The following is a 12928-nucleotide window of genomic DNA, read 5'->3' as shown; positions in this document are numbered from 1 at the left end:
CGGTCCGTTACTTATGGCCTTTGCCCTTTTTACCGCCTTCTTTTTTTCCCCGTTCGCCTCGATCTTACCACCGTCCAACCCTCGCCAATCGGCAGAAATCGATATGCACTTATCCGATGACTCTTAAGACCCGAGGCCTCTTTCGTTTCTTTTTTCTTTTTTCTTTTCTTTTCTTTTCTTTTTTTTTTTTTCTTTTTTTCTTCCTTTCCCCTCAACAATCATAACACAGCCAGAAATCGTGGAGATTTAAATTTCGATGGAACAACGATGTCTTTAACATCCCTCCCTTGGAAACCACTTCTGAATCTAATCCAATATTACAGCTTCGAACTGAATCGAAAAATTTCGAATTTAAAAGTCGATATAGGAATTTAATTAATTGTCCGTTTCTCGTAGAAAATCAATTTTCGATTATACAAATTTTAAAATACGAATTCTTTATACCAATTCTTAAAATCTACGGTCAAACTCGTTAAAAATACTTTCCCAATAAACGAAAACAAAAATAAAATTCCTACTATAATCTTTATCTTAAATTATCATGTATAACAAACTTCGATTCAACGAATCGAAAGATAACAACAACAATATAACATATTCAATAATCCCGAAATCGCAAACATAAACAGCTATCATAATACAAAACGTGTGAAAAATGTATCGAAATCGATTTAAAAGCGGTTTTCTCTCGCGCGGCACGCTTCGATTCGCCATGCCTTACCCCAGGCGGTGGCGCGCGACAGGGTGAAACGGGGGTTGTTCATTTAAAATCATGACATCGAGCGTGGAGGAGGAAGAAGGGAGGGGGGGTGCGTAGTGACGGCGGAGGCGTTAGTATTAACGTTAGGTGGCGGGCGGATCGGGGGCCACCTACAAGAACTTCGTACAACCGGTTTCCAACCCCCTTATACCACCGGTGACATATTGTTTCCATTCTGGTCTCGGGCTAGAGCGCAATAAAAAACTGGCATAAATATCGCCGCCCTCGGCGTGCCGCGACACCGATACCGCCAAGCCAAGCGGGCTTGTGGCCCGCGTAAGAACGAGCAGGCCCCGAATAACCGGCGGTCCACAATTACGTGGAAACGTTCTTTCACACGAGAGAGAAACGGCCGGGGACTAATTTGTCTGAGTGGCTTTTTCGACGGTTAAAGGGCGCCGCGGATTTCAAGCGACCGTCTTTCAACCTCTTGTGAATTTGTAATGCTGCTACAATATTGTACGGTATTGTCGTTTTCGAATAATTTCGCGAGGAGAAACGAGGAGAAACAAGTTTCGACTTGAACGTTGGTTTAATTGGATCGTGCAATATTTTTTATTGTACCTATGAAAGAATGTTTACTACATTTTTCTGAGTGAGTTATAGATTTCGTTGATTTATTAAATTTTGGTTTTTTGTTCTTTTTTTTTCTTGTATTTTTAGCATGTTTTTTATTTCATTATTTCTTTAAGTTTGAAATTTATATATTCAATATTGATTGATCATTCTTTATGAATTTTTGAACGTTTTTTTTGGGTGGGGATAGAATTAGAGTAGATAAGTTGCAAGATATTTTTGCTAATTTATGATAATAAATGTTGGAATTTCTAGAAAATGAATTTAAGCTTTAAATTCTCTTAAATCACGAATAAATTCTCGGTATGAATTATAATATCCTCTGGGGATATAAAGTTGCGTACTCCTTATCAATACTCAAACAAGTTTGAAATAAAATTCTACTTACAGCGTGACAGGTTCCTCAGGGCTCGAGGGTGAAATTGAGAGCGACATGGTGGTAGTTAAACATCGTGACGTACCTGGCGACCTGACTCGATCATCCACCTGAAATCAAAATATGAATAATCAGATCAAAAAAATTCTCTTTTTCATTTTTTAAATTTCACTAATTTTAATTATGCAAAACCAAAACATATCAAAAATATAATAGCTGGACTATAAAATTTTTCATAAAATTAAATTTGATATTTTTACAAAATTAAAATTCTTTATTTTTTACAAGAATATTTAACATTTAATATTTTATTAATGACAAATATGATACACAATATCATCCGATCGATATGATTATTGACTTTGATCCCATTCCAAGGGATTATGGACACGATGAAATTCAAGAATACAGAAGAAATACTGCTCTGTTCACCTTTCGAATTCTTTGCACGATCCTTGTTGTCATCGATGGGGAACCGAGCAACAGGTAGACCAGATATGTCCTCGAGGCATCATGCTCGACAGAGCATACGCGTGATTTACTGTATAAGTGACTCATCGAACACGCACCCTTTTTTCTCTCTCTCTCTTTCTCTCTCTTATCCTTCGCTACTCGAAACGAAACGCGAAGGATATAATTCTTTTACTTAGACCCTGTCTTGGGGTACGGAAACCCGAAAATTTATACTCGAGGGTAAAGCTCATATTTCCTGATAAATTATCAATTTCGATGCTGTAGAAACTTTATTATATCATTACTTACAGAACGTATATTATAATTACATAATTGTGCATAAATTATGTGCACTGAATTTACTATTTACCATATCTTTTGTTATTGTTAACAAATATGCATTCGGTGAAACATTTTCATTCTTCGATCATACATTTTCTATTATAATCAAATAATATCGAAAGGTATTAATAATCGTCACACATGACAATCACATCTTAAATAAAAAAATTTAAATCTGCATACATATCACGTATCCTTATCGACTCACTAAACAAATTGATAAATCCAAGTCTATCCTCCAGAGACAGGAAATACGATTTTTCATCCTCCCTATGAATTCGAAACGATCCTTTTAATCGAGAGGCCAGACACGGTGGTATAATCGCGATTGGCGCGAGCTGACAAATTCAGTCGAAATTGAGCAACTTCCGTCCCCACACCCCCACGCTTCTCAAAGAAATATTACGGCCATATTTTTCTCCGGTGAACGATGACTGAAGCTCTCCCGCGATTTCCAAGGGATTAATAATGGGAGCAGACCGTTCTACGACAATCGTAGAGAGAAACAAACGAAGCCCCGGGCAAGTGGACCAGTCGGCTCGCGCCGACATCAATCTGAACGAGCGAGCCTCGCCCCCTAACGAGCAACCGAGTCATATAAATTTTATTGCCATTTCATAAATCTCGGCAACAAACGCGAGTAAACCGTTTCCAAGCGCCGATCTACGAGATTATCAGGAGCGTATAAAGTTGAGGATAAGTCGCGGTTACTGTCCTTCGCGGCGTTGTGAAAATTGTCACGAAAATGTTCGGATAACACGTGCCACGTTTGATGGTGACGGAAGATTATCAAAGAGGGATTTAATAATCGTCCAATTTTTGTTTAATTATTATAATAGATTTTAGATTTTTCACGTTTCTTAACTTAACTCGCAGTTTCATCGTTGTGTTGGGGATAAATAATTGAGTTGGAATAATAGAACGAGTAAGAAATATGAAAGAGAATATGAGGAGAAAAAGAGATGGCACGAAAATCTTTCAAGATGTTGAATAATTTATTTATATTCGTTGAAATTGAACGAATCCTATTTCATTGAATTAAGTACAATGTGAAAGAAAACGTGAAAGTGAAAGAAATTGAAGACACGTTGATAAGAATTGTATATGAAATCTTAAATATTTATGTCATCGAAATAAAAACTTCACGTTTTACATTTTCAAAGAACTATATCTTGCTACTTAGCTACAATACCACAAATTACTTCGACTTTCAAGGATGTGTCTGAACCATACGAAGCGCGTATTTCAATTTTAAATAACGTAAATATAAATATAAAGCACCGCTCAGCCAGGAACCGGGAGAATGGAAACGACAGGATTATATTTATAATAAATAAGACAAGAGAGTATACATACACGCGAAAAGAAGAAGCGGGAGCACAGTTAATTCAGTTTTATACGACAACACTTCCGATCCATGGTAAGCCGGCGACGGTCTCGACGAGTCCCTCCCTTACCGGTTCTCTTCATCTTAAGACGAACCAAAACCTGATTTACATTTCTTTCTCTCCTCGCTATAAAAATTCCGCGACGATAACTTCCTTTGTTCCACCCTCTATGGTCGCCGGGAGGAGCGACCCCTGCGGCTTGGAAAGCCACGGGGAGTCCCCGTAACATCGACTAGTTTTCGGTTTACATTACATTCTTTCCCCTCCCCTTAATTAAAGACGAGTCGAGCTTCCGCTCGAAATTTTTCCTATTAAAATATATTTCATCGCTACACTTTTTTTTTTTTAATTATACTTAGAACAATCGCAAAAGATATTTCAATTTTTATATTCAATTGGCAAATAGATAAATCATCCCATTTCCATAATATAAAATTTAATATTCACATTTTGAATCAATCAATCAAATATAATAAAGAAATTTTTATTTTCTTCGTTCCAATTATATTCGATCACGTGAAGAATAATTCTAAGAATATATATTCCTTCCGCATTATTTTTCCACGCTCGATTACTTCCCTCCTCAAAAAAATATCCTGCACGAACACCCTAAAAACTTCATTTAAAATATCTCTCTCATCGCAAATCTCTCGAATTCGCGTTAACACTCGCTCGAAACTGTCGATCACCCATTCGTTCCATGAAATTTCCCACCGAACGAGGAGGAGGAAGAGGAGTAGGAGTCAAAGATAGAAATAGAGAGAAAGAGAGAGAGAGAGGAAGGGAAGGAGGGAGGGAGTGAGCGAAAGGCAGATAGGATCGAAATGTAATTAAGAGAGCAAATAATCCGAGCCGAACAAACTCCATGAAATGGATCAAAGAACTCGAAGGCAGGGAGGTTAGGGAGGGGGTATAGGAAGCGGGAGGGAGGAAGGACATGTACCTATGGAGGCGCTGAAAGGTAGCAGGACGACGAGGTACGAGGCAGGAGGCTTCTCCCTGTCGTCGTGCTGTCTAGCCCGAAGGAGTAGGGCAACGAGGGGCCTCGGCAAAGACCCTCGATAAATATTTCCGTCAAGTGACCGGGGTTGGAATTCAAAGAGAGCCGAAAGGTGGAATCGAGAGCGAAACGAGTCCATCCTCTCTTCAACAACCGGTTCAAGGGACGGTCTACGGAGGAGGGGGAGGAAAAAGAGGAGGAGGAGGAGGAGGAAGAGGAACGATGGAAGGACGGGGGTGTGGGTTGGCGAGCCGGTATATTTGCGTTGCGTTACGTAGTTGCGCGTTTAATCAGCCGTATACCCGGAAAGGGCGCGTGTGACAGAGGGAAGAAGGAGAAGAGGATACGCCTCGACTTCCGGATACCAAAGAAGGACAGGGGGTTTTGAACAGGGCTTTTTGTGCGGCTGAAGAGACTGGATTTTGTTTACTACTGAATTTCGTCGTCGTCGTAGAACCATTCCAACGGCTCATTGTGCTCTTCCGTTTTTGCACAAAATTTGAAAGTTCTTGGACTGGTATTTTTGTCTTCTTTCCTCTCTCCCTTGTTTTTTTGGAAGTTTTAGGGTTAATGATGTTGGAAATTTTGATTTTTTTTTCCGTTGCGTTGCGATGGGAGGAAGGAGAAAATATATATATATATATAGAGAGAGAGAGAGAGAGGAAAGAAAGTGAAGAGATGGCGCCTACGAGACGTCGATGGCGTGACAGATTGCCTCCAGTATTTTCCACCACATACATCATCGGCATCCGCCAACCCTTAGTTCTAGTTCAATGCTCACCGCCGCCGTCTCCCTTAATTGGCATCACCTACACCAATCTACCTGTGCCGTCGTTCAGAAAATTCCCCAGCACGGTTAGTTACGATAGATTATATTTGGAGCAATGTTCGTGGCAAATGATCGACGAAAAACCTAATATCTTCGATAATTCTTCGATATACTTCCACTTCTTATAGTTTCTAGGATTATAATATTGCATACATTGATAATCTCTTATTTTATCAGAGAGAAAAATTTTCAATTTCGAATAAAATTAACGTCATCTTACAAATATCATCATGATACGGATAATTCTTTTATTTATTGGATCATTCATCGAGACGAAATTTTTATATTTGCGCAACAACTTCAACGCGATTTCAACATCGACTTTCATCGTTTTCACATTATGAATGAAACAAAGCATCGTTGATTATCCGATTTTTGCATCAAACTATAATATATCGATAACGAAGCCAAGGGTCAGTGACAAACTGCAAACCGCACTTTCATCGTCAGGGATACGATTAGGGAAAAATTCGTTCTGTTTTAATGGGGGAGTGAAAATTAAATACCGCGGTGTCCACCCCTTAAGTCCGGCCACCTAATAATTCATACGAGGAATGTAAAAAGGGCGAGCCCTTCTCGACCTCGTACCACCGAATAAGAGCGAGAACGAGGAAAGCTCGTAGGGAAAAAGGGGGTAGAAAAATACGAGGCCGTGTTTATCTTGAGATTTGTAGCCGCCCTGTTCTCGATATTTATTAGCCTTTACGGGGGCGGGAGATGCCACGGCCTGACGGACCGTTAAATTTTATTATGTTTTTTTCACCGATCCCGAAATAACGCGCCACTGAATATGGCTGGCAACGTCGTCGTAAAGATAAATCCTGATCGTCCGTGGATCGTCGTCTCCGCCGTGGAAAACGCGCCCTGTAACGTCGCTGTTTACTACGACATCCTTCCACTTGTATCTTCCACCAGTAGGACGGTTAACTACGTTTTAACTGAATCGAAAAAGAATTTGCACGCATGTTCCAGGTTTATGATATTGTTTTATCAAATCTCGTGATTATGCTACGTACGAATTACTATAAAATATGCGATCCTTTAAATAACTTTTAAAATATATAATTTTCATGTACTAATGTGTAAGTACTGTGCATTCAAGGAATTATTATTTAGCTTCCTTCTTTTAAAAATTATTTTTTTTTTTATTCAAGATAATATTGGATCACTTCAAACTTTTCCAGAAAGAAGAGTTTGAAAAATTTGTTTTTCTTCCTGAAAATTGCGCAAGTTACATATGATAATGGCGGAACGAGGATTTACAAGATACGAAAGAGGCATCAACGATAACACGCGTCTTATTCCGACGAATTCATAAAGAAGGATCTCGAGGCGGAGGATCCTGCGCGAGGATACAACGTAACTGCCTACCGAGGTCATATTTAGGATTAAGGAGACGGCGGTTGCAACCTCTTCAGGGCGATAGTTGCGAGCGCAGCGGAGATTCCCCGCTAAACCGAGCAGCCCATTATCTTAACAAATCTAATCTCGCGGTGGGTGTTTATAAATGTCTTGTTTTCTGGGGAAACGACGCCGCGGGTCGAGGCTGAAAGGGACAGAGAGCGTTTCCAACCGCATTTCGGCTCGGTTCCCTCATTAACGCGAGTGGATGGCGAGAAGCACTCACTTGTCGGCACACTGTGCAAAGAAAACTCTATTTTGAGAGAAGATATTTCACGGAATATCAGCATGGAAATAGAGACACGCGTACACATTTTCATGTGTATGCAAAATTTTTATAGATATTGATAAAAATACGTGTCAGCAATTGAGGCAATTTCATCATCTAAGTGAAATTCATCTAAATTCAGAATACAGAGATTAGATTTATCAAACGAAAAGAGACGGTGAACACAAGTACGATATTTTGCGGGAAGGGGGGAGGGTGAATCTCTGTTATTATAGGATGGAAAGTACAGTTTGCCGCAAAACTGGAGGCCCTAATCCCTTAAGAACAATAATAAGAATCCTTTCTGTGTTATTCCCGGAATCAGTGTTAAAATTGCCGTGGCATGTGGATAAGGAAGAAGGAAAAGCGAGCAAGTTTCGACTTAATTCAAGGTCTCGGGGAAGGTCGCAGCAGTAATCTCCTATTCGACTCCCCTTGAGATACTTCTAGGCCAGCTAAACCTTCGTTTACACTTTCTTTCAACCCTTCTTACATCGTATCTTACATCGCATTTTATATTTTAAATGTCGCCGGGGATTAACTGACGATCGCTGAGTCGAATAAGAAACAAATGGAGAGAAGTAATAAACCTTGCAGCAAACAGTTGAAAAACAGTTTCTAATCCTTGGAGAAATTTACGATGATTGTTTCAAAGTTAAATGAGAGAGATATATTTTTCGTATAATAATTTTCGGATGAAAAAATTTTACGATCCATAATCAATTATTATTAACAAAACGATCAAAGAAAAATATCCTTTGCAACTCTTTTTTTATTATTAATTTCAATTTCGTTCAATATTCCTTGTTCTCCTTGTATCCTTAAGAATTTTCGCTAGCTCTCGCCAACTTCTTATCAATATTAACATCGAAAAAGGAGTTAATCAGGCCCTCGGAAGGTAGGGAACCGCAGTTGCGACGTGAACTCTTTCACTTTAAATTTTCATTCGACTCTCGTACAAGGAGGTTACAGGTCTTGGGGACCTGTTTCATCCTTCAAGCCAGACTCTCTCTTCTTCGTCCTGGGCGTAATTTGCACACAAAGTGCCGAGGTGGTGTATCCACGCGGCCTGCCACGATATGCACGTTTGTGTGTACACACAGACACGCGTACCAGCTTTGTGTATATGGTGTATATGAACCACCATGAAACATTATGCTAACGTTCCTCTCTTCCACCCGATACGTTTTAATAGTTATCGCGTGTCCACGAACGATATTATATTTTCATGGTAATACGATGATTAGAGAGAATATGTTATAGAAAATTTAAATAGAAAATTTGGGAAGATATTTAAAATTGAAATTAATATCTGCCTAATTGAAACATTATGTTTACTTTTTTTCTTTTCAATTATTTCATTTCTCGATTCAAGATCTAAATTTCCAATTTGATTTATCAATGGGGAATTAGGTATCTCGCGATACCTAAAGACGGCTAACAAACTGTAGAAGTCTTAACGTAACGAGACAAAATAAGAATCTTTCCAGCAGATAATAAAAAACCTGTCACGTAGAAACGGCTTCACCGAGGACCTACCACTGAATCCGGAGGGTGGGAACGAAGAAGGAAAAGAATACTAATTCATTATTCAATCTGGGTCGAGTGATTAGCATGCGCCAGTACCCGGCATTTTCGTCCTCCTCGGTTCCTTCTAAATAATGTAAGACGTATACCATCGTAAGAACGTGCGCTGGTACAGGCGACGTCGTCGCCCAAGAATCCCTGCCTCTCTTCCTATAATTTCGCCTCAATTTCGTATTTAAATAATTATGCGCAACGCACCTCTACTCTGCTATGTAATAGAGAAATTTTACAATAAGAAATAACGTTCAAATCATGGAAAATGAAACACTGTAAATACCTGAAATTTCCTAAATTACATGGCATCAATTATAATTCAATTCTCTTCTTGTAAAAAATATAATTAATGATAAATACTATTTATTCTTAGCTATTTCGTTAAATAATTTTAAAAATAAGTAAAAAGGAATTCCTTTTAAAAAAAGGATATTATAACTATTTAAAGTTATACTCGATGTTCCTCAATGATCAAAGCCTCTTTATCATCCACCATCAACATAGTACAATAATCAAAGCCACGAGAATCCATAGAATTAACAATATTAAAAATAAATCGCATTTGTACAAACTCGTCACCAAACTTTCTCATCTTCATTACGACAATAAGAACGGATCTCAAAGGAACGGCTGGTCTGGTCGCGTTAAATCAGCCCTCGTCAACCGGGAGGGGGAAAAAAAAAAAAAAAAGAAAAAATCTCGAAGTCTGGTCGCTTCCACCAGAGATAAAGCATTTTTAATACAATTAAACGCGAATCTCAACGGTATCCGTTCTTCTTTCTTCTCCGAGACCATCCCCCCTGCACCTTAGCGTCACCCCGAGCCACGGTGGTCTCGGTTCGAGATCTGGATGTAAGAAGGGTTGTACTCAGCTTGCCTCCGGGGCATGTTAATGCACTCCGAGATCTTAGCACTTACACTCCAACACGCCGCTGTGCTCCTCCTGCTTTTCCATCCCCAGCCATTTTCTCTTTCTCTTAAACTACCCCCGTCCAAGTCTCCTCCGCCTCCAGAGGGCTTTCACGGACGACGCCTTAAATCCGGATCTCTGCCCTCCACCCCACCACCTCCTCCTGCTTCTTATTCAACCACCTTCCGAATCCAAAGGCGTTGCTGCCGCGATTTTCCTCGCTGGAACGCCCAGGAAGCGGTTTTCAAAATGTACGATTTCTGTGGTAGAGAAAAAAAAAAAGAACGGTGTAGACGTTTTTTTACGATTTTCTTTTGAATGCACTCGTTGAGAAACACCCATGAGATATTTAGAATAATTTTTGAGTGTATATTAAAAAGAAAATTTTTGTTACAATTCAAAGTCGGTATTAAAATTAGAACAAATTTGAACTATTGTAACTTCGAAGATAATGGTTTTCTGTTAAAGAGTAGAAGATCATTAGAAGCGCAAAATCTTGCCCTTTAAAGTGCTTTTTCGTTCATCTCGATATGACTTCCGGTTCCTAAGATATCATCATAAAGAAGAGGATTATTTTTAATTATTTACTATCTTCATCCTTGTCACTTATTCTCGCGCCTTATCTCATTGACCTATGCCAAACTCGAGACAAATAACAGACACGATTCTTAGAAAAACATAGTATACATTTCCAGGAAGAATTATAAGTCATTGGATCGTAGACTTATTTACAATTTCTACAATGTTTTGAGTATCATGAATAATTTGAATTCTTGTATATTCTCTCGACAATCGATTGAGATATCGGAATAAAACAAGACTGAATTTTGATGACATTAAATTATCCAATATAATGGAATATTTTTATGCGATTAAAACTGTGTTCAAATATCTATTCTATCGAATAACTCTTTGATTTATTCATTTTCAACCTAAAACATCATTCAAAACCCATCATTGAAAAAAACCATCGAACCTCTATCAATTCCAATAATTCTCAACAACCTCGTGATACACGTATATACTTAACTGATAATTCACGCGGAAATAAATGGTGGCGTGAAAAAACCGTCGCTTCCCCAGAAACGAAAGGCAAGGGGTAAAAAATTGAAGAAGGGCGGGAGGCAGGAAGAGAGGTAGGGAACCGCTCTCGGAAAGAAATCTTAATTAACGAAGCCATTGTTTCAGTCGTGGAAACTCGACGAGAGTCGACAGCCACGAGGATCGAGCGTGGCTTGGACCAGTGGTGGATTGGAGGGGGGCGGGTGGTAGGTCGTTTCCACGGTGCTAGGCCAGGGTGGAAAGGGGAAAAAAAAAAAAAAGATCCGATTTTTTTCAAGGACGACCGACACACCGGCCACACCGACCACCGACGATGGCGCTCACGAGGGCACACAAAGCTCTTGACGGATGGGTAGCCACCAGTCGGTGCCGCAACCCTCACGGTTACGAGTGACCACCTGTTGAGGGTCCTGCACGCACCTGTCTACGCACACACGGCTCATCCCCGCTACACCCTCTCTCGGAGGCCCGTGAGCCGTGGATGATATTTCCATCCGTGATGACCGAAGAAACGGCCCGGAATAACGAGTGCCCCGCCACGTTGTGTCCACGTCGCCTGTGAACTCGGTTGGAAAGAAAGGCGACAGAGAGAGAGAGAGAGAGAGAGAGAAAGAGAGAGAACAGTCGTCCGCGAACACGGATCCTATGATAATTGGCCGACCGATTAATCGTGGATCTCGTGGTTAATTGTTGGATGGGGAGGGTGATTGAAGTGGACGTTCAGGTTTTGTCGGAATGGAGAGGGTTGGCAGGGGTTTCTGAACGGTTTGGTGAACGCGATAACGAGGGAATTAGATCGGTTTTCGATGATTGATTGGGCCGAATGTTTTCTCGAGTTTAACGAATTTATTTATTCTTATTTTTCTCGTTTCACCGTAATGTCGAATGATTTTATAATAGAATGAAATATCTTCTTTATTATTAACTTAACTTTATCGTGTTCATCCTATCCTATTATTATTATTATTATTATTATTATTATTACAAAACGTCTGTTTATCATCATAAAATATTTTTATATCTATTCAAAAAAGAGAAAAATTGCAATTCTGTTATATGCACGTAAAATTCCAAATCTCTTAATTCGAATAAAAAAGCATTCTCCCTTAAATTCACCATCACCTGCGGTAACCGAATCATTCGCCAGCGTTAACGTAACGACAAAAGAGTATCCAGGCAGAAACGGTCAGTCAACGCTTTTGAACCACCACGGTGGAGAAGCACCGTGTCGTTTTCACTGGTCGAGCGCTCTGGACGATCCGAGAGATCGGGGTTGGTTTTTTTTCTTCTCTTTTCCCCTCTCTTCTCTTTTTTTTTTTTTTCATTCCACTCCTCCCCATCCCTTCGGTCAGTCCTCGTGGCGAGGAGCACGGAGGCGCAGAACGACGAGAACGCTTTATTTCCACCATCCCCGTCGCGATCGTTCCATTTGTTTCGCAGCCGGCATCGCATGCCTCGCGGCGACGAGCTTTCTCTCTTACCTCCTCTGTGTTCCATCCCCGTTCGTTGGTTGACGCGCACACCCTATGGCAGATTCGACCGTTGGACGAATCGACCCGTCGTTATCTCGACATATCCACAGGTACACGCTTAATACGTCCCGGCGACGTATTTATTCACCGAGGCCGGCTCTTCCACTTTGATGAATGGCGCCGCGCTTCGCTTCCAACGCTTCGAGCATATTTGCAACTGGCCGCTCTCCGTGAAATCAACCCGAAAATACGCGGACCGTGAACTCTTTGTGAAACTTTTTTTTTTTTTTTAATTTCGTATGCGGATTCTTCCGTTCTTTTTTTTTTCTTTTTTTCTTCCTTTTGTAAAGTTTGTGAAATTTATCTCTCAAGAATATGCAATACGTATATATATCTTTTATATGTTAGAAAAATAAGTAAAAGTTGTTATTTGAGATGTTAATATGTTTTTTTTTTTTTTTTAAGAAAATTTGTAAATCGATGATGCTTCATTCGAGGTAAATGAATATA

The 12928-nt window shown here is 39.8% G+C and overlaps 1 protein-coding gene across 1 annotated transcript in view; it reads right to left on the bottom strand.

Moving 5' to 3' along the window:
* Positions 1-12928, bottom strand: part of LOC122720398 — a 282956-nt gene that overhangs the window by 40916 nt on the left and 229112 nt on the right. Inside the window, exon 4 of the mRNA XM_043947100.1 lies at positions 1725-1822. Within this exon, the coding sequence (XP_043803035.1) occupies positions 1725-1822 (98 nt within the window). The remainder of the gene's footprint in view (positions 1-1724; positions 1823-12928) is intronic.

Source organism: Apis laboriosa, unplaced genomic scaffold, assembly GCF_014066325.1.
Source record: "Apis laboriosa isolate Shangri-la unplaced genomic scaffold, ASM1406632v1 scaffold12_cov154, whole genome shotgun sequence".
In the NCBI taxonomy this organism is placed as follows: Eukaryota; Metazoa; Arthropoda; class Insecta; order Hymenoptera; family Apidae; genus Apis; species Apis laboriosa.
Note: the sequence above shows the minus strand (reverse complement) of the source record. Positions and strands in the feature narration are given on the sequence as shown.